This window comes from Pipistrellus kuhlii, unplaced genomic scaffold (assembly GCF_014108245.1).
Source record: "Pipistrellus kuhlii isolate mPipKuh1 unplaced genomic scaffold, mPipKuh1.p scaffold_m20_p_8, whole genome shotgun sequence".
Lineage (NCBI taxonomy): Eukaryota > Metazoa > Chordata > Mammalia > Chiroptera > Vespertilionidae > Pipistrellus > Pipistrellus kuhlii.
In genome coordinates, this window is record NW_023425584.1 from 20660299 (window position 1) to 20686398 (window position 26100).

At 44.2% G+C, this 26100-nt stretch overlaps 1 protein-coding gene across 2 annotated transcripts in view; it reads left to right on the forward strand.

Annotated features, from left to right (window-relative positions):
* DPYSL3 (dihydropyrimidinase like 3) overlaps positions 1-26100 on the forward strand; it is a 107415-nt gene that overhangs the window by 27390 nt on the left and 53925 nt on the right. The window contains exon 1 of one of the 2 annotated variants that reach the window (XM_036423558.2): positions 18938-19189. The exons of the other annotated variant lie outside the window; for it this stretch is intronic. Within the exon in view, the coding sequence (XP_036279451.1) occupies positions 19151-19189 (39 nt within the window). The 5' untranslated portion in view covers positions 18938-19150. Of the gene's footprint in view, positions 1-18937; positions 19190-26100 lie in introns of those variants that run through there. 2 annotated transcript variants of the gene reach the window in all.

Genomic DNA, 26100 nt, shown 5'->3' on the forward strand with positions numbered 1-26100 from the left:
ACCTTTAAGAGTGTTTTCAAGAGTTTGAGTCATCTTCCTCCTTATGATAACATGTTAAGACAGTCCATTAAATGGAATTACTCCTGCAGTTTCTAATTACTTCAATCCTTTTACCTTTGCTAAGGCTTTTTTATTTATTCTTTAATTCACCTTATGTTTATTAGCATCTTTGAAGCTTTGCTTTTATATGTTCTTTTGAGGTGTTCTTTCCATTCCCTTGAATAATTTTCCATTTTGAGCAATTTGTTTTGTAATTTCATCTTTCTGTCAAGTCGTTAGCAATGGTGATCACGTTATGTCAATCTTAAAATATCATACTGCCAGCTTTCATGTCTGGGCATCTTCTTCAAAACTCCTCTTGGCTTTGCTTTTAAAATGCCATTACTTTAATTTTTTATTTTGAAATGATTATAGGCTCACAGGAATTTTAAAAAATGGTACATAGAGTTCTTTGGACATTTTACTCAGCTTTTACCAGTGGTCCCATCTTAGGTAGCAGTAGCACAATGTCAAAACCAGGAAGCTATCACTGGTATAATAATGTTACCTAGATGCCAGGATCTTATTCCTATTTCACCAATTTTTACATTCTGTGTGGTGTGCTTGTGTGTGTGTGTGTGTGTGTGTACTGTTCTATGCAAGCTCACCTCATGCATATTTACATAAGCACCATTACAGCCAAAATACAGAATTGTTTTATCACTAAAGAAAGTCTCTCATGCTACCTGAAGTCTTGTCATTTTTAGGATATTATATAAATGGGATCATACAATGAAATTTTTTCTTGTTGTTCATTAAGTATAATACCCTTAAGATCCATCCTTTTCTCCTACTTTTTCATCTATCAATAGTTTGACCCTTTTTATTGCTGAGTAGTATTGCATTATGTGGGTGTAGCAGACCCTACTACACCATCCACCTACTCAAGAACATTTGGGTTGTTTCCACTTTGGGGCTATTACCAATAGAAATGCTATGAACATTCTTGACCGTGTTTTTATAGGAATATAATTTTTATTTCTTTGGGATAAATGCCCAAGAGTGTAACTGTGAGGTCAAATAGTTAGTACATGTTTAGTCTTATAGGAAACTGCCAAATTGTTTCCTGGAGTGGCTCTATTATTTCAACCAACAATGTATGAAAGAAGTGACATTTTTGATACAATTTCTCCTTTAAGAAATCTACCAAAATTCAGAATTTGAAAAATAAAGGACTTTTCAGGTGATAAAAATATTCTACACTGAGATCGTGGTGATGTTTGTGAAATTCTGTGAATATACTAAGAAACAATGAATTGGAATTTTATGGTATATGATTTACATCTCAATAAAGTTGGTAAAAAATAAATAATAGGATATGACAACTAGGGATCTAATTTTACTACGAAAATATTATTTCTTCACTAACTTTCTAATTTATTAAGAATTTACATGCAGCAGGCATTACATAAAATGCTTTATATATATTAATTCTTGGCCCGTCTAGTAACCATTTGCAACTTCCTCATCCTTTCCTGTAAATGGGAATAGTAAAATGACCTTCCTTTGTGAGGATTGAATGGAATAATTCTATAAGACATTTAGAATGATGCCTGCCTAGTATCATTATCCTTATTAAATTCATGAAAAGACATTTTCCTCTTAGCAGTTCAAAACTGCCTGGTAATAGTGTTATGAGAAAGGGAGCCACATGTATTAATAAAAGATGACAGATTGTGTCCTTGTATTTAAGGGAGGACAAGGGAAGCAGCTGACATTGATCACCTGCCATGCACCAGACACTGTATTCATTAGCCCCCATTTTGCTAATTTAATCTAAAAAAAATGTTCCACAATGGATATAGTATCATTTCCATTATATAGAAGAAGAAACAAACTCAAAAAGGTTATGAAAATTTCTCAGGTTCCTAAAGCAAGCATTTGATAGAGCCCCGAGAGAAAACCAGGTCTATGTCCCAAGTCTGTGCTTTTCTACTTTCATGGATGAAAGGAATTGATATGAATTAGACTTTTCTTCTAACACTGCAATTAACTAGGGCAGTGATTTTCAAATGGCATGGGGCTAGAATTTTTAAAACATGTAATACCTGGCTATTAGTCAAGGGCACTAATCTCTTTAAGAATTTTTTCTAATCTTCATCCAAAGATATGCTCATTGATTTTATTAGAGAGAAGAAGAGAGAGAAAGAGAAACATCAATGTGAGAGAGAAACATTGATCAGTTGCTTCCTGCACATGGCCCCACTGGGGACTGAACCTGAAACACAGGCATATGCCTTGACTGGGAACTGAACATGCAACCTTTTGGTGTACAGGACAGTGCTCCATACAACTGATCCACCTGGCCAGGGTGGACACTAATCTCTTTTCCCTTAGATTATCAAATAAAACTGACAACAGCTGAAACCAGTTTGGCTCAGTGGATAGAGCGTCGGCCTGTGGACTGAAAAGTCCCAGGTTCGATTCCGGTCAAGGGCATGTACCTTGGTTGCGGGCACATCCACAGTAGGGGTTGTGCAAGAGGCAGCTGATTGATGTCTCTCTCTCTCATCAATGTTTTTAGCTCTCTATCTTCCTTCCTCTCTGTAAAAAATCAATAAAGTATATTTTAATAAGAAAAAACCAACAATAGCTAACACAACAATAGCCATCTGATGTAAATGAATCAAAATTATACCTACTTTTTGTCAAATCAGCAATAAAAAATATATTTTGGTGTGCCGCAGAATTTACAAATTAGTTTATATGATAAAGGTTCAAATTGCTGATTTGGGTATCAAGATAACTTGCAGCTTTTCTCTCGCCTTTATTCAAAAACTAAAATTTAGCATTTCTAAGGTTGTTGTACATAAGGTTTTTACTATATTTTTAAAAGAAATTGAGAGATACATATGGTAGTTCAGAGTGAGGTTTTAATTCAACCTGAATATCCAACTGTTTAGAGCTTGAGCTGCAAAAGGCAAAAATCTCTGGTGAGAAGTCCATTGGCAGAAATGCTTACTAAGTGAACAGACATATTCCAGAGATTAGAAGAAGCCCAAGTACCCCATGCTGAACTCAATTGACAAACCAAACAAAAACTAATTCTAAGCTAAGAAGAAAAGAAAATTGTTTGCAATAACGTGCCATCAAAATGATTTATCAAGTCTATTCATCCACGGATTAGTCTTTGTGCTCTTTTTCTCCTTCAATCCCCTTTCTCTTCAGAACCTGCCAAGTGTTGTAATGGAAGCAAAGAAGGCACTCTAATGTCAGCCAAATTATTGAGAAAAACAAGGAAAAGTTTCCTTTGCAGTGAGCCTCACAGACTATGCCCCTTCTTCCCCCAGTTGACAGAGGAACTTGGCTGCAGGTTTTAACTGGAAAGAAACACGAGGATTTGGAGTTCCACTTGGAAAAGTAGGTCCTCCTGCTTTCTGGATCCGCACAGATACAGACAGAATCAGAGCGAGCACCCTTACATGGATAGGGGGCAGGAGAAGTTTGGAAAGGAACCCACGGATTTATTCTTATGTGTTGGCTTGTTATAACTTTTTTTTTTTTTTTTACTTTATTTTATTATGATCAGGAGAAACAAGGTCCGCTTCCCATATGACTAAAACCATACAAACCCAACCGTCTTGGGTTGGTTAGAAGGTTCACTGAATCATGAGAAATGACCTCAAAACTGGCTGAAAAACCCAAGAATGAACAATGGCAGGCTGCAAGTCCCAAGAAGATGCGGCAGCAAGCAGCTTCAGACACATTTCTTTTTGCTTTGTTATTAATGGCTTGGAAAGAGGCTATAAACCTATTACGGTAATTGCATCTGCAGATGAGGGTAAATAGCGTGGTGCTATAGACACTAGTGAGCAAGAGACATAGTGCAGAGCAACCTTAGAGAGATTAGAAATATGGACAGGAAATGAACAAATGAGGTCAGCCTGGAAAAGCAGAAACGTGCATCTGGAGAAATACATAATTCGAAAAACAGAGGGGTACCTATAGGGAGGGTCATACTTGGAAACAATGATGATAATTAGACCTTTGAGCAGATATCAGTCCTGAATATGTTTGTAACATGATGGAAAAAATAATACTAAGGCCTGGTGTTCAATAAGCCTTTCTGGGTGCATTTTTTTTTTTTTTTTTCAAAATGGGGGTATTTCCATGATCTCATCTGATCATCAGCCCAGTGGAGAATAAATGATTTGCTTCCAAGTTGGAAGGAAATTCTGTATTCTCCACTGAAGATCTGAGGAGAAGGTAAATGAATTGCTTATGGTCAAATAATCTGTTTATAAAATAGACATGGCTAAAACGTGGGACCCTTGACTCTATTCTTTTTCTCTCTTTAAAAAAAATATATTTTTATTGATTTCAGAGAAGAGAAAGAGATAGAAACATCAATGGGAGAATCATTGATCAGCTACCACTTGCAAGCCCCCTACCCAGGCATGTGCCTTGACTGGGAATAGAACCAGTGACCTCCTCGTTCATAGGTCAATGCTCAACCACTGAGGCACAGCAGCTGGGCTCTTTTTCTCTTTTCACAGCACCACCTTAGTTTCTTAGAGGCATTTACTCACCTCTTTCTGATATTGCACAGAATTTTATTTCATTTGAGGCTTTGTATTACTGTAGGTTTGAACAGGACATGAACCTGTCTTGGCCCCCACCCCTCTGCCATGAAGCAAGGCAGTATGTTATGGCTGGTGGGTGGTCTCTGGAGTAGGAGTCAAAGCCTACACTAATCATGTCACTGACTATGGGGATAGGAATTGGCAAACCATATGACCTCTGTAATCTCATGTACTTCCACTATAGGATCTAGTGGGTTGATCACAATGGTCTCATGGACTTGATTTCTTTGAAGATTTAAAATAACAATAAAGCAAGAGCAAAAAAATAATCAGAGACAGAAACCAAGAAGCCTGAGAGAGGGGAAAGGGAGGGCGGGAGAGAGAGATGCAAATACCTGTAATAGTGGACTGAGAACACCATTGGCATATGACAGGCAGGCAAATTTGCATTGTCAAGGGTCACCTTTGCACAATTTATCTCACCTACCCTCTCCTGAACTTGTTAGAGAATTTAGATCTTAAACTTGAAAATTTTTCCTTCCCTTGTTCATGATGTATGGATTTCTGTGCCCCCTCCTCTGCCCGTTTGTGTGGACAGCAGATAAGAATCAGTGCCCCAGTCCTCTTTTGGGGTTCTGCCAAGACCATTATGTCTCCTTTTCCTCTCTTTCCACGTGGGTGGGCTCCTTGCAGTCAGGTTTATGTTGTGATTACTCCATCTCTCCTCCATAGGTTATTAGGTCATAGGTTTATAGCTGACTCAAGCAGAACCAATCACATGCTTTCCAATTAAGAACTGGAGCCAAGAGACTTATTTTATTCTCTTATTTCCTTAATGCACAGAAATATGGGGCAGCCAAATGTTTAGAGAAAAAGTGTAGCTAGTGTAAATAGAGTTGAGGCAATGACCATGAGGCCTCTGAAGGTAACAGAGACTGTGGCCGGCAGGTCCTGATTCCAGCCTGGCAGGAAACTTACACTTGAATCTTTTAAATAAATACAGTCCCTCTTTTTAAACAATTGTTTTAGTGATAATTGTTATCTATAACTTTTTACTAAGGTGTTTTCACCAATAGTCTGCCTAAATGATATCCGTTCACATGCAAATGAGTCCATCCAAAGCTTTCTGCGTCCCCAGCCAAGCCTTCAGGATTCTGCTCTCCAGGAGGGTTTACATTTGGTTTGCGTTTGTTTATGAGTGTACAGATGTGTGCATGCACATCTGTATTGTATATGTATGTTGGCAGGAGTTCATCCAAGGCATTCGATACACATCTCATGCATGCCTTCGACAATAGTCAACACTATGCTGGCACTGGGCTTACAGTGAGGAATAAACACAGCACTGTCCTCAAGGATCCTGAGGACACTGGCCAACAAAACGACAATTAAAACATGCTCTGTAAGGCAGTGTGGGAAGTTGGCAGAGGCTGGAGGAAGCACCAGGGGGCAGTGAAGGTGTCAGGGAAAGCTTTCTGGAAGAGATCATGCCTGGAGTTTCCCAAGCCCAGTTAGGGGGACAGTCCTTGGAGGCAGAAAGTATGACACAGGCAAGCAGTTGGATGTGAGAGAGGAACTCGTCGTTCCTAGGGTTACTGGACCAGAAAGTACAATAAGGAGTGAAGAGAAATGAAGCTACAGAGATGAGCGGGGGCCCTGTGCGGGGAGTTTTATGTCATATTAAGAATCTGAGCCGAAATCAGTTTGGCTCAGTGGATAGAACAGTCTGCAAACTGAAGGGTCCCAGATTCAATTCCGGTCAGGGGCATCTACATTGGTTGCGGGCACATCCCCGATAGGGGGTGTGCAAGAGGCAGCTGGTCGATGTTTCTCTCTCATCGACATTTCTAGCTCTGTCCTCTCCCTTCCTCTCTGTAAAAAATCAATACCATATATTGATATATAAAGAATCTGAGACTTCAACCTCAGAGGACTGAGGAATGATTGGAGACTCACAGACAGGTAATGGAGGCAGTGATAATTAAGTTGTGACCTAAGGACCAGCTTCCATTCTCTGGCTCCTTTGGGAATTTGCTTAGAGAAATCGTGACTAGACCCTCAGGCATATGTGTTTGCCATTCCTACTTCTCTGGAAAGATAGGGAGCCAGGAGACCCGATGGCCTTGGAGCGTTTGCTACAGCTCAGTGCAGGAAACCAGAGGAAATATTAAATAAAACAAAGGACATTCAGCCAAAGTCCCTTCCTGGAGACGGATGGGAAACCTGGAAAATATAAACTGGGGTTGCAGCTTTGTACTTGGGGTTGGCTTGCTATTCTGAGCTTCCATCCAAGAGTGAAGCTCACATAACCTCATCTGGAGTGAGCTGTTGTGCTGTACAGGCCGAGATCTGAATCCAATCACACGTGTTTCCATTCAGCCCAAGGGTGAAACTGCACGTAGCCTTAGATCCAGCAGCTCCAGGGCGTGTTCTCAAGCAGGCTTCTAACAGAACGGCTGGTGGTTCCCAGATTCAGTTTTGTGATTTAGGGCCCATTGGGAGTGGAGTGGGGTGGGCTGGGGAGGAGGTAGCTCCATGGAGAGCTCACTGCTCTCTCCATTCTGAACAGGCACTGGACCTTGGAAAAGAACAACCCACACCTTTGAGACATAGAGTTCCTATTTTTTATTTTTATTGATTGATTTATTTTAGAGAGGAAGAGGAAGGAGGGGGGAGAGGGAGGGAGAGAGGGAGGAAGAGAAGGAAGAAGGAAGAGAAAAGAGAAGAGGAGAGGAGAGGAGAGGAGAGGAGAGGAGAGGAGAGGAGAGGAGAGGAGAGGAGAGAAGAGAAGAGAAGAGAAGAGAAGAGAAGAGAAGAGAAGAGAAGAGAAGAGAAGAGAAGAGAAGAGGAGAGAGAGATCAATTGTTGTCCCACTTATTGGTTCATTTATTGGTTGATTCTTGTATGTGCTTTGACAGGGGATTGAACCCCAATCTTGGCCTATCAGGATGACACTCTAACCAACTGAGCCAGGGCCAGAGTCCCTATTCTTTAAGGCCTAAATAACTAAAGAGTCTTAAATGGTCTTATGTCAGAACTCAAATGATGATAGCCTGGCAGGTGGCATAAATACATGGAACCAAATATATATACAGGCTTCTGTGGAAAGAAAGAGAAAGCAGCAGGCATTATGACTAGGAGAATACATGTTCTGTTAAAAACTCAGCCAGTATTCAGTTCCAGCTGATGGGCACTGATGTGTGTCTATGAGCCTAGAATTGCCAAGTTTCTCATTTTAAAGAAATCCAAATGTGAGTACAAAATGTATGCATTTTAAAATATTGGCTAAATAAGAGAGGATCCAAGGTGGCTGCGCCCAGGTGAACACTTAGCCGCAGCAGCACACAACAATTTCAATAAAATACAACTAAAATATAAAACGGACATTGCCCAGAACTACAGGAAGGTTGACTGACTGGAAATTCTACAGCGAGAAGCAAGGAGAGACGTGGCGCGCGGAGAGGACTGAGCCAGAGAGGAGGGGGAGGCGGAGTGCCTGGCGGGCGTTCCCTAGCAGGAAAGAGATAAAACTCCGACTGTGCTGGGCCCCCGACTGCTCTGAACCCCAGTTCTAGGCCAGACCCCGGGGACTCAGGCTCAGCCATAGGGAGCCGGGCTGTAAGGCGGAACCCCAGGGGAGCGGCGAAAGGAGGTCTCGGAGGCGCACACATTGCGCACAGAGAAGGGAAGGTCGGCTGTGCCATGGGATTGCCCTGACGGGAAGGAGACTGGGGCTCCAGACTGCTCTGAACGCCACCTCCAACTCCACTTCCAACTGAACTGAACCCTAATACCGGGTTCATTGGGGGAGAGCATAGACTGTTTGGCAGCAGGCGAAAATCGAGGGCACCTTTCTCTCAGAGGTGCCCGCAGGGAGCACTGAAAGACCCACATAGGGCGGGGCTGACAGAAGCCAAAGCTGCAGGCTCCACCCTAAAACCCCGTCCCATCTGTAACTGCGAAATGAGACAACAAAATAGATCACAAACGAAAGAAATGGAGGACAAAATCAACTGGATATAGAGTTCAAATCTACGCTTATAAGGTTTTTCAAGAATTTCCTAGAAAAGATGGATAAGACCTATGAGGATATGAAAAGAAATCAACTAGAATTAATAAGGAGTCATCAAGAAATGATAAGGGATCAACAAGAAATAAAGAATACATTGTCTGAAATAAAAAATATTTTACAGAGTCCTAAAAACAGAAGGGAAGATCGCAAGAATCAAGTCAAAGATTTGGAACATAAAGAGCCAGAAGACACTCCTCCACAGAAGCTAGAAGGCAAGAGAATCCAGAAAATTGAAGATAATGTAAGAAACCTCTGGGACAACTTCAAGCGAACCAACATCAGAATTATGTGGGTCCCAGATGAGAGAGAGCAAGATATCAGAAACATACTGAAAGAAATAGTGACAGAAAACTTCCCCCACCTGGTGAAAGAATTAGACTTACAAGTCCAGGAAGCGCACAGAACTCCAAACAAAAGGAATCCAAAGAGGACCACACCAAGACACATCATACTTAAAATTCCAAGAGCAAAAGACCAAGAGAAAATATTAAAAGAAGCAAGAGCAAAGAAGGTAGTTCCCTATAAAGGAGCACCTATATGATTGTCAGCTGACTTCTCAACAGAAACCATGCAGGCTAGAAGGGAATGGCAAGAAATATTCAAGGTGATAAATAGTAAGAACCTACAGCCAAAGATAATCTATCCAGCAAAGCTATCACTCAGAATTGAAGGTCAGATAAAGAGCTTCACTAATAAAAAAAAAGCTAAAGGAGTTCATCAACACCAAACCAGAATTATATGAATTGCTGAAGGGGGTTCTTTCAGAAGAGAAAGTAAACAAAGATAAAAATTATGAACAACAAATACGTAACTATCAACAAGTGAATTTAAAAACCAAGGAAATTTAAAAAAAAATCTGATGAACAATAGTAACTGTTGAATATAATAGAATCAGAGGTATGGAAGGGGAGTGAACTGACAATTCTTGGGGAAAAGGGGAGAGAGGGATGTGGGAAGAGACTGAACATAAACTGTGCACCTATGGATGAGGACATTGGGGAGTGGGGAAAGGGCAGAGGGCGGGGTGGGAACCTGGTGGAGGAGAGCAATGGTGGGGGGTGGGGGGAAGGAACATTTGTAATAGTATGAACAATAAAAACTTATTTAAAAAAATAAAAAATAAAAAATAAAAGAATCTTTCAAAAAAAAATATTGGCTAAATAAAAATGTCACTCTAGGTAGATGTTCATTTAATAGCAGCCCCACGATTACAGGTAGGGTTTCCTGGGAAACAGATTCTGAGAGGGAGAGTAGGATGTTTATTAGGGAGAGTCCCTAGCATCAACAATTGTGAAAGGGGGTGGGAGGGCAGGGAGGGGAGATTTGGGCCCAGGGAGAAGTCTATCTGTGATGTGGTCTTTCACAAAGATGTAAGATGAACTACAGCCCTGAAGTTGGGATAACCCTAATAGTTGTTGCTCTTTTGTGGCTAGGGGGCCAGCCAGGCCTTTAAATGCTCTCGTTAACCAACGATTGGATCAGGCTGCCCTTACAGGGGTGGGTGTCTTTGACAAGGGCAGCTTCTAGAAAGGACTGACCACTGAGAGTTGAGAGTACCTGTTGGAATGAATCCTCTTGGTCTGATGTGATGTTATGTGGGATCCCATTTTAGTGCATCAAACACTTCTTAAACCCCCAAATAGTAGTGTTGACTGAGGTTCTAGCAGCAGAAAAGGCAGTTACACACCTAGCATGTGTTCATTTCTGTAAGAATGAATCACTGTGCCTCCTAGTGTGAAAAGGGTCCAAATGTAGTCAACTTATCGCCAAGTGGTCCTGTGCATCTTTGAGGGATGGTGCCATGTTGCTCTCTGTTGCTGGCAGGATGGATGATTGTCAGCACGAGTAGCTGGATCAGCATTGGTGAGTGGATGTTGGTTCCCTGAATAGCTTCTTCCCTGTCACTGTATCTACTCCATCTGTGAGCCCATTGTGCCAATATTGGGTGATTAATGATGGAGCCTGGCTGATGTCAACTGAGTCATTTTGTCTTGCTCATTCCGTGTTTCCTCTTTGATGGATGCTCTTTGGGAAGGACATTAATATGTAATTTCTATATCTTTAGTCTTTGTGGACACTTCTATAGGCCCATCATATGTTTCTACCCATGGCCTCATTTTCCTTGATCTTTCCCCTTTCTGCCTAGGAATCCTTCAACACTTTTAGTATGTGAAAATGATCACTAGATGATCTGTGAACCCCAAAGAACCAAATGTAAGCCAGATCTAGACCAGGGGTCCATTTATACCTGGCCTCAACATGCCTCCTCTCTAACAGAAAAGCTATGATAATGCTTCTAGCTCTGTGTATCAGTGTCAATTGGGAACTTGTATCCATTGGTCTTTAGAATGTTTAGATACTCCCCTTCCCAGTTGCTAGTGACATTAATATTTGGCCCTTGAGGGGAGAGTAGAAGAATCCTTGTCATATATTCTAGACATGGTGATGCAGACTCCTTCCTCCTGATGATCCAGCTTCTCTCCAGTTAACATTTTTTTAAGCCTGGGCACAACCAGAAATTGGGCAAGGGAAATTAGTCATTCCGTTAGTGGAGTGACTAATCTTAGCTTCACAATCATAAATCCTTGATTCACTTTAATTTCTATCTATTGTGGTTTCTTATTGCTGCTGAAACAAATTATCATACAACTATGGGCTTAAAACAATACAGAGTTTTATTCTTTTCCAATTCCGGAAGTGAGAAGTCTAAAATGAGCCTTACAAGGCTAAAATCAAGGGATCAGGAGGGCTACAATCATTCTGGAAGCTTTGTTTCTTGCCTTTTTCAGATTCTAGAGGTGGACTTCTTTCCCTGGCTTGTGGCCACATCATTTTGACCTGTGCTTCCAACATCACATCTCCCTTTCTTTCTCTGACCCATTGCCTCCCTCTTTTAAGGACCTTTGTGATTACACTGGGCTCGGCAGGACAATCCTGCCTCTGGCTTTGAAATGAGTTGCCATGAAAGCTAATGGAGAAGGCCAGGGGCCATCAGAACCATTCTTTGCTAAAGAAGTGAACAAGAAGCTCTGTCTGGATAGAAGGAGGTGTGCACACTTTGCTCTCACTGGTGGAAGTGTGATTTGGGATAAGCCCATGAGAATACTATTCGGTGGTTTATAATCTTTTTGTTTTCTCTCTCTTTTTATGGCTTATGTATAACAAGGGTAGGCTTGTTTGTCAGGTTATTTCTGTGTATTTAATATGCAAACATCTAATAATAGCAGGTGAATCACCACTTTGATTTTCATTCTGTGACACTGGAATTACACAACTAAAATTTCCTTTGAATTGTAGGTAAAATTAATAGATCCAAATACTTACCAGGCAGTTCTGAGATTAACTGTCTATTTATTCACATTAGAATTGCCTCTCTATTTCACAAAGACCTGATCTGATGTGTGGTTTTGCCCTTTTAAAACTCTTCTATATTTGTTTTGGAACTATTTTTTTTCTCCACCCTTCAAATTAGGGAAATGTTTGGCCTATTAATATAGGAAAATAGAAAATATTTTAAGAGTAAAAACTGTGTAGATGGTTAAGCACTCATTTTAGATATTGTGACCATTAAAAGGAAGACAGAATATTCTTGACTTTCCCCTCTATTCAATTAAATACCTCCCACCCTGCACTGCTTCTGCCCTATTCCAATCATCATAAAAGAGCTGGGTCTACAAAGATAAGTAACATGTAGTCCCTGACATAAATGACTTCGGCAAATAATAATCAGAACATTAAAAGTAATGGTAGGCCCTGAAACTAATATAAAATAATATTGAATGCCCAAATAAATAAATAAATGTGAATTTAAAAAAGATACAATTGCAACAGTTTTATTAATCTTTTCAAATTACAGATGATAACCGATATTTAGCTTTGCAGACCCTCTATATTGCCTATTTGTTTTTCTTTAATTTGATTTTGTTTCATTAAATAATAACAAATAGCATGTGTTTCTATTGAAAAAAAAATGGCAGGAATAGCTGCCCTCTAATTAATTAACTTACTTTGTACTAAGAGCTTTACATGAATTATTATATTTAATCTTCAAATGTTCACTGTCCTTTACTAATGTATAGATCTGTGCCCTCCTTGTCTCCTGACCAGCAGAGATCCCAGGACTCATCCTCAGTTCCCTTGAGTTTCTCTCTGCCTTGTCAGCACCCACCTAGCGAAGCCCTTGTTAAATTACGCACTCTCCCTATCCCATGCCTGCATACTCTGCACACATACAGCAGTACACGGCTGAAGGAATACCAACAAACATGCTTATGAATCTTTCTTTAAATTCATGGCTACTAACCGAAGGGACTCCTTAGTGCTGCCAGATAATCACACCACATTTCCTATATCCCAGGCCCTTTACTCTCCTGGAAAAGTAATTCATGCCAACTCCTCTCCTCTCTAACTTCCATCACTTCCCCCCCAGACTGTCTTCGCTGATGACAGAGAAAATAGACACAATCACAAGAGAGCTTTCAGAAACTCCCTCTGTGAAATTTACCTCGCCCCGTCTCTGTGCCAGTATGCGCTTCCCTTCAGTTACTGAAAAGAAACCATCCTTGCTCTTTGGTAAGGGCAAGCCCTCCTTTTGAACACTAGGTGTCACCTGTGGTGTCCATTCAAGGCGATAGAGAATTTATCCCATTTCTTTCCTGCACCATGAAGTTTCCTGTCCTTGCCGAATTAGCCCCACTGATACACACGATGATATATTTCTCGCATATTAGATTCCACTTTCTCTGCTAGGTTCTGCTCCATTTCCCTGTCCCCGTTTGCAATACAATTCATTGAAAGAGTAGCCTATCTTAGATGTCTCTTATTCCACTTAGGTTTTCACCCCCACAACTTTATTAAGACTGCTCTGGCACAGGTACACACATAGTAGGTGCTCAGTAAATACCACTGAATAATTTTATACATGCTCACAAAAAAAATCTCACTGTGATATGGGTATTAAGATACTATAATTTCATAGGTGCTCTTTTTAAGGTGCTCCACTGATACTTGCCAGTGTTTTCATGTGCCGATTAATTCTCAGTTCTCATCCTCCTCAATCTTTTAGTGGCGATTAGGGAAGTGCACATGATTTCTCCTTTGAAATAATTTTGTGTCTTGACCTTCAGAGCACAATACTTGCATGCTGTCCCCTCTGTCTCATTGACCACTCTCTCTGCTTCTTTTCCTGGTTGCTCATTTCCATTAGGGATGCTTACCTCGGATTTCTTCTCTATCTGCACTCACTTCCTTGGTCATCTCATCCAGCATTATTACTTGAAATAATACCGAATGGCTGTCAGCTCCCAAACTCGTATTTCAATCCTAGCTCCTCTCCTAGCTCTTCCCTTAGATTTCTAACCTCAAATACCCACCTGCCTCCTCAATATTTCCCTTGGATATTTAATAGGAATGTCCACAAACATATTCCTGACCTTTCTTCCCAATCCCATTCCTCCTACAGTTTTTCCTATCTCACCTTCATCTTTGGAATTGCTCAGGGCAACACATTTAGTGTAATCTTTTATTCTTCTCTCTCTCACACCCCAGTCTAATACTCAGCAACTACTGTTGGCATTACCTTGAAATAGATCCAACATCCAACCATTTCTCAACACTTCCACTGTTAACATTTGGCCTAAACTACCATCTTAGCACTTTGCCTTCTGTGACTCCTATATGTAAGTTTCCAGCCCATCCTCAAAACTCTGGAATGACTTTCACCTTGCTATCCCTTCTTTATTTATCTCCAATGCACTTGCCCCTAAAATGGAAACTTCAAAAGGGATTTTGTCTGTTGGGTTCAAATATTTGTATCTCAAATGCCTAGGTACCCATAGTAGGTTGAATGGATTAATCACAAAACACTGTAAATGTAGGTAATGAGATGCTCATTTTAAAGATGGTGAAACCAGGGCTCAAAAAGTTGAGGAAATCTGCTGAAGGTCATGGAAATAGGAAGTGTATAAAATGCAATATGGAACAAGGTCCTTCTACTCTTAAATCCAGATTCTTACACAGTAAACTATTTTGGGTTTAAGTCCATAGTTTTCCCTTTGAACTCATTAAGAAAAAAAAAAAAAAAAAAAAAAAGCACACTTTAAAAAAAAATTCTTTAAATGACCACAGGCTTTTTTTTTTTTTTTTTAAATCTCTTCATACACTTCCATGGCATTTCCCTTCAAAGCTGTTGCTTTATAATCTATATACACTGATTGGCCAGATTATTATGATCTCTGAACACATAATAATCTGGCCACTCAGTGTATATAAAAGCTTAAGTGACCCTTATGACCAAACAACTGAAATGACCAATCAGTCACTATGATACACACTGACCACCAGGGGGCAGATTTTCAATGCAGGAGTTGCCTCCTGGTAGTCAGTGCACTCCCACAGCCAACCTCCTTATAGCTCCTCCCCCTGGTCAGTTCCTCCCCACCCCCCAATAGGCCTCAGTCACTGGCTTCACCAAGGGACTCCACCCATGCCTGAATTCATGCACCAGGCCTCTAGCAGTGCATAAATACCTAACCTATTCTACTGAGCTATTCTTTGTTACAAGTTTTGCCTTGGAATTTGTGACTGTATCAAATTAGCAAAGTGATTCTTCACCATCTTGAATTTATCTGCTTTGAAATATAGAATCAGGAAACTCTAATTAGCTCAAGAGATGCAAAAGTATTCTTAAATCTAAATTCTAACCACATGCCCTTTAATTACAGGAAACTTTTTACTCCATCTACTCTTTATTCAGATAGAATTTAAAACATTCTTGCATTCACTCACCTAATTATTGAGCAATTTCTTTGGGCAAGGCCCTACTTCATACACCCAGGACAAAGCAGTGTATAAAACAGACACAGTCCCTGCTCTCCAGGAGCTTACATTCTGGTGATGGGAAAGAAGATAATACTCAATCATAAATTAATATGTCGCGTGGTGTAAAGTACCACCAACATAAATAAAATAAAGAAGAGGGCTAACAAAGGACCCTCTGTTGATAAGGTATAAAGTCAACTACCAGTATGTGAGATTTGGGACATTATTATTATTATTATTCACCCTGAACACTAGTAACTAGAAAAATAATAGCATAGTCACATTGTAAATATCATGTGAAATTGTGAGAATGAATGAACGATGCTGAAGAAGAGAGCCCAGTTCGGAGGTTACTGCAGGAGTCCAGGTAACAGCAGCTGGTGGCTAGACACAGACAGCAGGTTTGTAGATGGATAGAAGAGGTTGCATTCTGGATGTATTCAGAAGACAGAAGCAACAGCATTTCTTGACAGATTGGATAGATAGGCCATGCAAATCGGATTGGATTGAATTGGCCTGAGTTACTAGAAAAACTTAGCCTTGATTGAAATGTGGAAGTCTATGGGTGGGGTAGTTTAGATGGCCAAAATGAAGTTTCTTTGGGACCATAAGTTAAATCTCTCTGTGCCTCCCTCCCTCTCTCATAGTTTCCTGAGAAGCCTAAAGCCAAGTACTGCTGTGTATCCAAGGAAAACCATTCAGAGTCATTCTACTGTGGAAAACATCCGTGCTGCGTGCACTGCTCACCCTCTTGGCCAGACACAGAGGCATCTTGTGTTGATCGCTGCCTTTCTTCTTACCCCTGGAATAAGAAAGGCAAAGCCCAAGAAGGGTTTTTCCTTCAAGCTCATCTCAGACACTTGATTTTGATTTTTTTTAAAAAGAGAGAGAGATGATTGAAGGGGATAAAAGAGGGGTAAAATGGTGTTAGTTGTACATTTCTGATGGGGAGCACAGCTTGAGTCGATTAGCTGGTTATTATGCATTCCTTTGCCTGGCTTGTCACAGAGCTCTGATGCGGGGAAACACATCCCAGGTCCTGTTCTGCACGGCCTCTTGCAGGCAAACCAGACCTCAAAAAGTTGAACCAAGTCTTGTAACTTGAAACAACACACACACACACACAAGCAAGTAACCAAAAAATATATCTATCTCATTACTAGAGTGTTCTGGTTCATAATGACCATAACAGAAGAGGTCATTACGATGCAAGACAGGCAAAGAAATACAGGAATTAAAAAAAAAAAAAAGTAGTAATATTACTTTACGACTATAAATGTTCCCTGTATATTTTTGCTTTTTTAAAAGGAGAACTTGTAAAATCCCCTCAAAATAACTTGGGGGCAGTAAACTATGGGAAAGATTCAGAGACCTCTGCAGGGTTTCATAGCGTGTAGTTTGATTCTTTTACTCCGTTCTAAATATAATCCTGCTTATTTGCATGTCAATCCCCAGAATGCTTTGTCATTTCACAACTCTTGACTAGTGGTCTCAGCACTGAAGCTTTAAGAACAAAGCAAAATGTTTAGGGCGTGCCTTTGGTTTCCGTCTCTCACAGCCCCCCCCCTGCCCCCCCCCCCCCCCCCCCCCCCCCCCCCCCGTACTTTACAAAAGAGTCCAGGGAGGTGACCTTTGCCTGGCATTCATTGTCCCAGTCAGAGGATCGCAGAGGAGCCTTTTCCTGCGGAGCCTGCATTCAATCTCTTTATGCATGAATAAGCGGGAAGTTTTGATTAACTCAAGAAGGGGGTGTTTCAGGGGGCCTCAGTCTCCCCTTTGATTATGTCATGTTCATGCCAGGTTTCTGGAAAGCCCCAGCTCAAGTATTCTTTCCTCTTTCTGTAAATGCCTTTTATAGCATCTCCATGGCAAAGCAAGCCTTGAACTCAATGAAAAGACATCCTGAAGTGTGGTCAGGGTTCTAGCCTAACAGATACGTGAATCCAAGATTCCTCACGCAGACCAAGATCTAAAGAATTAGTGAGATCTAAAGAATTTCTATTTAGGACCTACAGTGGAGGAATGGGGATGTAGGAGACTTATCTTGAGAGGGATTTATCATATTGGCCCAGCAAGCCATAGCTGTTTTTGAGTGCTATGATGGGTATTATTTTTCAGGAGAGCTGGGAGCTCCCATAGTCAAGCACCACTCACCTCCCACCCACAGCGGCGCCTCCAAATTTGCCTCCCTTGGCAGTTAATTCTAAGCGGGTAGCTAAAGGAACAATGTATTCCAGCACTTAAGGGCATGTTTTTGCTTCTAATAACGGTGACTTTTGACGGTCAGCCCTGCTGCCTACGTAAACTCAGGCATGTGAGCAGGCTGACTCACAAATCCCTGGCTGCCCAGCAGTAAGGTGCCTTCCCTTAGGTGTCTTTACTCACAGAGCAACATCAATACTCTTTCTTCGATACTAAGAATCAGGCAGCCAAGTTCCTTTAAAACATATTATTTTGGTAATATGTTTTAAAATTCCGAAAACAGTCGAGACCAGTTTGACTCAGTGGATAGAGCGCCGGCCTGTGGACTGAAAGGTCCTGGGTTTGATTCCGGTCAAGGGCATGTACCTTGGTTGTGGGCACATACCCAGTGGTGGGGGGTGCAAGAGGCAGCTGATCAATGATTCTCTTGATGTTTCTCTCTATCCCTCTCTCTTCCTCTCTGTAAAAAAATTAATAAAATATATTTTTAAAATTCAGAAAACAGTTGGTATTAGCTGACACGGTGTGTGTGTGTGTGTGTGTGTGTGTCTCCCCCCCCCTCCCCCCCCCGCCTCTTTCCCCCGCAGCCCTACTGAGAGTGAGTGAGTTGCTTCACATTTTCTGATACCTATTCTCTTGGTCTCAGGCTAACAGAGGGCCGGACAGGCTGCACCAGTTCTGGGCTTTTTTAGGGCTTTGCTCCGGCTGTGTACACACCCAGCGCCCAGCAGAGGCAGCGTCCAGCGCCGGGCTGTAACAAAGACGGCGGCCGCCCCCTCCAGCCCGCGAGGCTGAGGGAGAGGGAGAGCCGGGTCCGGCAGGGACCCCCAGAGCGGCCACCTTTCTGAAATGAGGGTGGGGACGGGGAGGAATCAGACCGGGAGCTGGTGGGAGGCGCTGGCGCTTTCCGGATCTCGGCCCAGGAGGCCAGGAGGGCGACCCCAGAGCTCCCTCCCTACCCCGGCGCTGCAGCAGGATCCCCGCCCGGAAAAGTCCCTCGCGCCCCCTGGTGGCCGTGCAGCGGCCTGGCTCCGCCGCACAAGCAAGTCACACACACACACAAAAAAAAAGGAAGAAAAAGAAAAAGTGGGTGAGGCAGATGCAAAGAGGGAAATCAATAGGGATACGAGCGAAGAGGGAGGAGTCGCGGATCAGCCATTCCCATTCTTGTCTTACGGGGTCCCAGCTGGCACCGCAAAAGAGAAGGGGGGGGGGGGAGAAACAACGCCCGGGCGTGAACGCGAGTGGAGGAGGCTGTGCGTGTAGGGGGTGGGGGGGCGAGGGTGAGAGGGGCACCGGGGAGATTTACTTTTGTCTCCGGCAGCCGCCGCGGGAGCCCGGGCGGGGGGCGGAGGCGCGGGGAGGCGGCGGCCAGCGCACCACTCGCGCCACCTGATCGCGGGCGCCGTGCGCGGAGGAGGCGCGGGCGAGCCGAGCCAGAGCCGGAGCCGGAGCCGGAGCCGGAGCCGGAGGGAGGGACTCAGCCGCCGCCACCATGTCCTACCAAGGCAAGAAGAACATCCCGAGGATCACGGTGAGTCCTGGCGCCGCGGGGTCCGCTGCGCTGCGGGCGGGGCGCTCGGGTCCCGGTCTGGTCCCCGGGGAGGGAGGACGGAGACCGGGTCTGCGGGCGGAGAGCAGCGCGCAGGGCGCCACCCAGACGGAGCGACCCTGGGGCCCGGGAAAACAAAACAAAGAGGAAACCCAAACACTGGCGCGGGGCATTCGGGACGATGTAGCCTCCTCTCCCACCGCCCGGTTAATTCCCCAAGAACGCTGGGCTCCCGGCTCTCCCTGGGGTGTCCTCCTGGGGGGTCGGGGTGCTTTGTGTCTAAGGTTGCTTTTGGCGGGGCGCCGTGTGGAGAGGTGACACCTTTCCCCCGGGGTCCTGGGCAGCCCGACCGCGCCCCTCTCCCGCCGTGCCGCTAGGGTGACGGGGTGTCTGGACCATCCGTCCTCACCCTGTCTGTCCCCTTGTCGCCTGGATGCATCCGATTCATAGTTCAGTGCGTCACACTCGGGACTGGACAGCTAACGTGGCTGGTGCGGGCGTGACAACTGTTGTTGTGTGTTTTTCGTTGTTGTTGTTGTTGGTGGTGGTGTTTTTGCCCTCGATGCATTTTTACATTTTTTCGTGTCATTTCTCCTCCCATCCCAAGAAAAGGCTGAGTTTTCAGAGCAGATTTTAGTTTGCAATCGCAGGCGCATGCTGTGTGTGCACGCGGCGTCCGACTGCCATTGTGTGCGAGACAGAGCCACCCGGGCCTGCGGTGTCAGAGGCGCCAGGCGAGCCCTCAGCGGGGTGGGGAGGGGAGGTGCCCTTACCAGGTGTGGAAGCACACGGACGCACACCAGCTGGATGCTTTCCCGCAAAATTCCGCGCCCTGGGCTGGGATGCCTCCAGAATATCCCCAAATGATGCTTCTCCCCGCCCCCCCCCCAAAGGAAGGGACACACCACAAGCTAGGATGGGCATTTAAAAAATAAATAAAATAAAATAAAATAAAATAAAATAATAAAAGCAAAACAAAAAAACCCACCGACTCTTGGCAGTGTAGCAAGGAGCAGCGCAGTTGTGCTTTGTCTGCAGTGAATGAGGGGTGTGTGTGCAGCGTGTGTGGTGTGTAGTAAGGGGCTGGGTGGCTACTCCATCTTTGCAGGGCAAACAAAGGAAGTGATCAGCTGGCCCCTGGGAGGCTCCGCAGCTGCCCTAGGGCAGAGCCGTACCTGCTGCTGCTGCACTTCATTTGCCTCCATTCATTAGGTTTTTCTGTAGGCACCGGTCTGCCTGCACTTGTTCGGTTCAGCTTGGAACATCCTGTGCCTCGGTGATTGCCATGCGGGACCTTCCCCTCGGTGGGCATCAGGAAGCTGTGTGCACTTGGCCAAGTGCTTTATTTCTGTGGCAGCGTTCTACATTTGTCATGCACTTGCGATTCATTCCACACAAGACAGTGCCCCACCCTTACTGCTGTTTACCTGGTCCCAGGGAAGAAACACTGGCCCCAGGGAAAGCATAGGGATGGGCAGGGATCCTTTTGTCAGATAGAAGGGATGGGTTTTAAACCCAACCTTCTTTACCATTCATTACTGGATGCCATTAACTTCCCGTTATTGAAGACCCATTGTAGGTCATTTACTATGCACCGTATTTTCTCAGAGCCAATTGCTTTTGCAGAGAGCTGTGGAAGGTATAGTAAAAAAAAGAAAAGGCTGATTAGGACACAAGCTCTCTGTTTATAGTTATTTCCCTAACTCAGAGGAGGTGTGCCCAGCTGTCATGCTATATACAGGAGGTATGGTGCATATATGCCACCTGTCTCACATCCAGTGTGCATTTGCCCGTTCTCCCGGTTGGGAGATTTCCCCCGCCCTAGTCTGAAGATTGCAATGGTTCTTATGGACTTAGCCTGTGACCTGGCATGGAGGGCCACGCCCATTCTTCTCGGCATCCTGTAAGCCACCCTTAAGGATGCAGAAATGTAGCCCTGATAACTCACCGGCCGTAGAAGCCCCCATGTTTGTGGCTGTGTCCTAATCTCAGGGCCAGGTTTGCAAGGGGCTCCCTTTTGTTCCTTTTGGATGCTCTTGCCCGGGGTGCATCCTTCCTTCTCCGTGCGGCTTCCATCCTTTCTCTGTGCGCGTGGGGCGTGGTGCTGCATAGCAGCCTCAGCTCGAAGCTGGGGCTGTGTCTCCAGCAGCTGTGGCAGGAATGTACAATGGCTGTGAATTTCTTCATCCCAGGCTGCCGGATGGTCATTGTTGAAAGGGGAGGGGGCCAAGGGGATAGGGCAGGGATGAGGGGGGATGCTGGTCTTTGGGAGCAAGAAATTCATTTGTAGATTTTAAAAAAAAACGTTTTGTGTTGTATTTCCACGGACAAGGTTTCTATTTCAAAATAAAATATTTTTCTACTTTTGCAGTCTAGAGATGATTATGGTTATCCACATATACAAGGGTTGAGGTATTTATCTGCACACTGAACACAAATACATGGAGATATATATATATATATATATATATATACACACACACACACACACACACACACAAACACACACACACACCACACACACACACACACACACACACACACACACATATATATATATATATATAAATTGTGATTAAAGATTTAAATATAACATATATCCCCTACTGTCAATTCTAGTACTTTTTAATGGTAAGATTGTGGAATTTTGAATTAAGTTTATTATCCTCTCCATATTCTTTCCTGTGAAGGCTGCCCCACCCAGTAGCTGAAATGTCACTTTAATCTGAGGATGGGTGGGGTCGATCTTTCTTGGCCCTGCACCCTCTACCTTCCCAGGCACCCCCCTGCCACAATCTGGGGGGGCTCAGAAAGGTTTTGTGCTGCCCTCCTGAGATGAAAGCCTCTCCCTGCCCTGGTTCCTGAAGTGTCCTGGAGCGGGTGGGGTTTCTCTGGGGCTGGAGATGGGCTGGGCTTTCCCTGTGAGTATCTCAGGCCTCAGCTGTCATGGTGCCTTTCTAGGTTTTCTGTCTGCGTGCATGACTAGTCCTAGTTTCTAGATGGCGGACACTGGCATTTTGGAGCAGGGCCCTTGTATTGTCATTCGCCTGTCTCCACTAACTAGCACAGAGCTAATACATGATCTGGTAAATCAAGAAATGAATTAAAATGTGTTCCTAAGGAGACTAGCCCCCACCCACTGAGTGTCTGTTACATGCATTGTCTTATCGAAACCGAGAGGTACTACCATTCTCCTGATTGTGCAGATTTTTAAAAAACTACCTGAAAAATCCAATGCATTTGGCCCAAGTTAGAGCTGCAGTGTTAGAGGCAGGACACACACCTGTACATCTGGCTGAAATCACAGTACAAGTCTCTGCTTCTGCCATCACTGTTGCTTGGGGTTGGTGGGGCAGGTGGTTTAGAAGGCTCAGACAGACTCTACTCCTGGTAGGACTTGTGAAGCACTGGCCATTGTCAACCAATTCTGTAACATGGTCCCTCTTACTGTTTATGGTCACTAAATAGAAATGCCAATTTTAGGGATGGTAGCTGCCATATCAATGCGACAAGCAGAATATTTGGATAATCACAGTCATTGTTCTCCTCTGATACAAGCTACAACTTGAAGCTGACCGCAGGAGTGGGTAGGGAGCTAACGTGTAGGTTCCAGTGCTTTCCATGTACTCGTCTCTTAGCAGAGTCTCCGCAAAAAACAACAACAACCCATTTCACAGTTAAGGAAGTTGAAACACAGAAAAGTAGGCGAAGTCAGTTACCCAGGGTTACACAGTGAGACTTTGGGGGCAAAGCTGGAAATGAACTCCAGGTCGTGTCTGACTGCACAACCTCCGCCGCCCTGGACGGCCACAGCTCCCAGAGGCACCTGCAGAGGAGGTGTGGAAAGGTGGCTCTAGAACTCCCGAATTCCCTCTGGGAGACCCATCCCAGAGAGCTGGCTTTTTGCGAATACTAATTGGATTTCTGTAAATACATTCTGGCCGGTGATGAATGCATTTCCCCGCCTTGGAGGTTGGGCCACTTGTGTGTGGAGTTTGGGAACTGCCGGATCACGTCCTCAGTTGGGAGGGGACCTGGAGAGCCCTGTCTAGGCACCTAGTCTAAGCGCTGGGGGGACTGTGAGCGCTGAGGGGGCCATGAGAATTATTTTGGAGGGGAAGTGAAGGGGGTGCTTAGGGACTTGGGGGGATACCCAGGTGTCTGTAACAGCGGAGCAGGGGAAAGCGCAGCCCCGTCCCTGGATCTATGTCTTCCTCTTCTTCCCACTTTGGACGGGGAGCAGATAGGAGGAGAGGGAGGACTAGCATTTGGGAGACGGAAAGAGGAGAGGCCATCCAAACCAGCTCTGTCCACGTAAGGCCAATGCCAGCGGAAAGACAGGAAAACCATCAAAGATGGAGGCATGGGAAGCATCTCGGGTATCTGACCATGGCAGTCTCAGCCCAGGCCCTGCCGGGGGTGCTTGTTGTACTTTGTATTTTGAGCAGGTCTGTGAGCATGGCTGACTCTCAGCCAGGTTATTTCTCTTTCTCAAAGAGCAGCAAAACGCCCCAGGTGAATAAAGAGCTATTAGTAAGGGGGGAGACAGCTGGGCACTTGGGGGAATTCTAAGGAAATGGGTTTCCTGAGAATATTCCAGTCTCCCTGGTAGAGCTGTCAGTTTATAAATAAAAATCCATCCTGCTTATCTCCCTGGGCTGTTGAAAGGCTCCAATGAGGAGTGCCCAAGAAAGTGGTCTGTGAACCCCGGATGTAGCCCAGAGAGTAAACACTGGCTTATTTATACAATCTTCACCACTTTGGTATGTGGAAGTGAATAAAGGAAGACTTGACAATGTCTAGAGTAGAAAGAGACTACTTAGGAAACTTTAAAAAAAGACTACTTTTTAAAAACAGACGAGAATGACCACAATGTTACATAAAAAGCATTATTATTTTTTTCCTGCTCTGGTTATGTTACAGTGTTCCTCAGAATTATCTTGGCAATCATTTGTGACAATCTAAGAGAGGCCTTTGGCTCGCCTCTGGACTTGCAGACAGAGACTCTCCCTCTATCCAAATAAAGGACACTTTTCTTAGTGGAACTGGATTGCTTTTCGTCCTAATCAGCTTCTAGCCTGGAGCAACACAGGTTACAAATCCCCTTTCTAGCAATTTCTTCACAACTTCCTGTCTGGTGGCTTTTTCCCTGCCCTTTCTCCTCAGTTGGAAAATAAATAAATAAAATTGAGCTTGAAAAAGAACAAAAAATCTCTTCAGATCCTAACAGGCGCTCTGTTCTGTATGTATTGACATCTTTCATGAACTACTGATGACTGCTTATTGCATTTGAAAAAATGACAATATGTTTACAGTCGTGGGACTGTCTCTCTGGGATGGAAATGTGCACGTCTTTGATTAAATCAGCGCTTCTAATCATAAGGGGACTGTAGATTTGAATATGTCATCGCCTTCAAGGATAGATGTTAACCGGAGGCCTGGACTGCTCTCGGGTTACTCCCTCAAATCAGTGCCCCTCTCTACCTGTCCTCCCGTTTTCTGTAGGCTAGTGTGAAACAAATGGGAGAGACCCTGGACAATTCAGGCAAACAGGCTCCTCTAGTTTTCAACTCCTCTGCTATGAAATCCCTCTCTCATCAGACTCAATATGTGTCCATCTCAGTATGTGAAATACACCAAAAAACAGTTTAGTGGGATAAGAAGATCTCCCACCTGTTGGCCCTAGTCTAGATTGTGGGGAACTCGGTGGTTAGAAAGATGGGACAAAGCATAGTGGAGTTATTATTAAATGCCTACTGTTTATTCAGTGCCTTAGCACACACTACATGGATTATCTCATTTAACTCGTGACAAGTCCTGTAGCTACAGTTATTCACCATCATTTTGTGGCCTGGATAGAGGCTCAGAGAGATTGAGTAACCTTGACTCAAGTCACACAGCCGGAAAAGCAAGATCTTAGGATGGATCCCTCCAGAGGTGAGTTAGTTTCACAGGCAAGGAAGCAGTAACTCCATATCCACAGGTGACTACCCCCACCTCCCATCGCCTCCAGCTGTCCACTCCCGTTAGCTCCCAAATGGCGGTCAGCTCTCACAGGATGGAAGGAGCGGGGATGGCCTGGCCAGGCCTATCACATCACCATTGGAACAGCAACCGAGTGCGCGGCTCCCTGACAGTGGTCCACGTGTTGCTCTGCCAGCTGTCTGAGTTCACTTCTGGCTGTTGCCCAGGAGCATGAATGAGTGGAAAAGGATGGAAAAACAGATGCTGCTTTTCTCCCTTTTCACTCTGTGTCCCTGTCCTCTTCCTGGACACAGGCTCCCTGTTCCCAGCCCGCCAGGCAGAGAGACGGACCCTGGACCCACCCAGATGTGGAAGCTCCACTCTCCGGTGGCTAATTGGGACATCTGGAATTCAAAGGCACATTTCTTATGGCTTCATCAATCTCTTTTTCTTTCCTACGGAAGCACTGGACAGAGATTTGAAGGATAAAATGAGATTTTATCTTTTAAGAGAGGAAGGAGTTCCTCTGACTAGTAGAGAAAAGGATCCCTCTTGTTTTGGGATGCAGGGGAAGGAGGAGAAACCCGGATGGAGGGTCAGCACCTTGTGGTTCAGCCTGTCCCTGCCTCTCATTGACCTGTGACTCTGGGCCAACCCTTATTATCCTTCCCAGATTCTGTACCAGTCAAGCGAGGGCACTGAACCAGATGATCCCTAACGTCCCTGCCAGTGTAAATGACTCCGTGAGCTTTGTATGTTGTCTTCTATTTCCTCATGAGATCATGGTCACCCCCTCTCCACTTCGTTCCAGATTCCCAGAGAGGAGTTCTAAGCCTTCCCCACCAGGGAAGGGAGAGCAGTGAGAAAATGGATGAGAGAACAGTTGTTGGCTTAAGCTCAGCAAGACCAGCCAACATCTGTGTTGGATA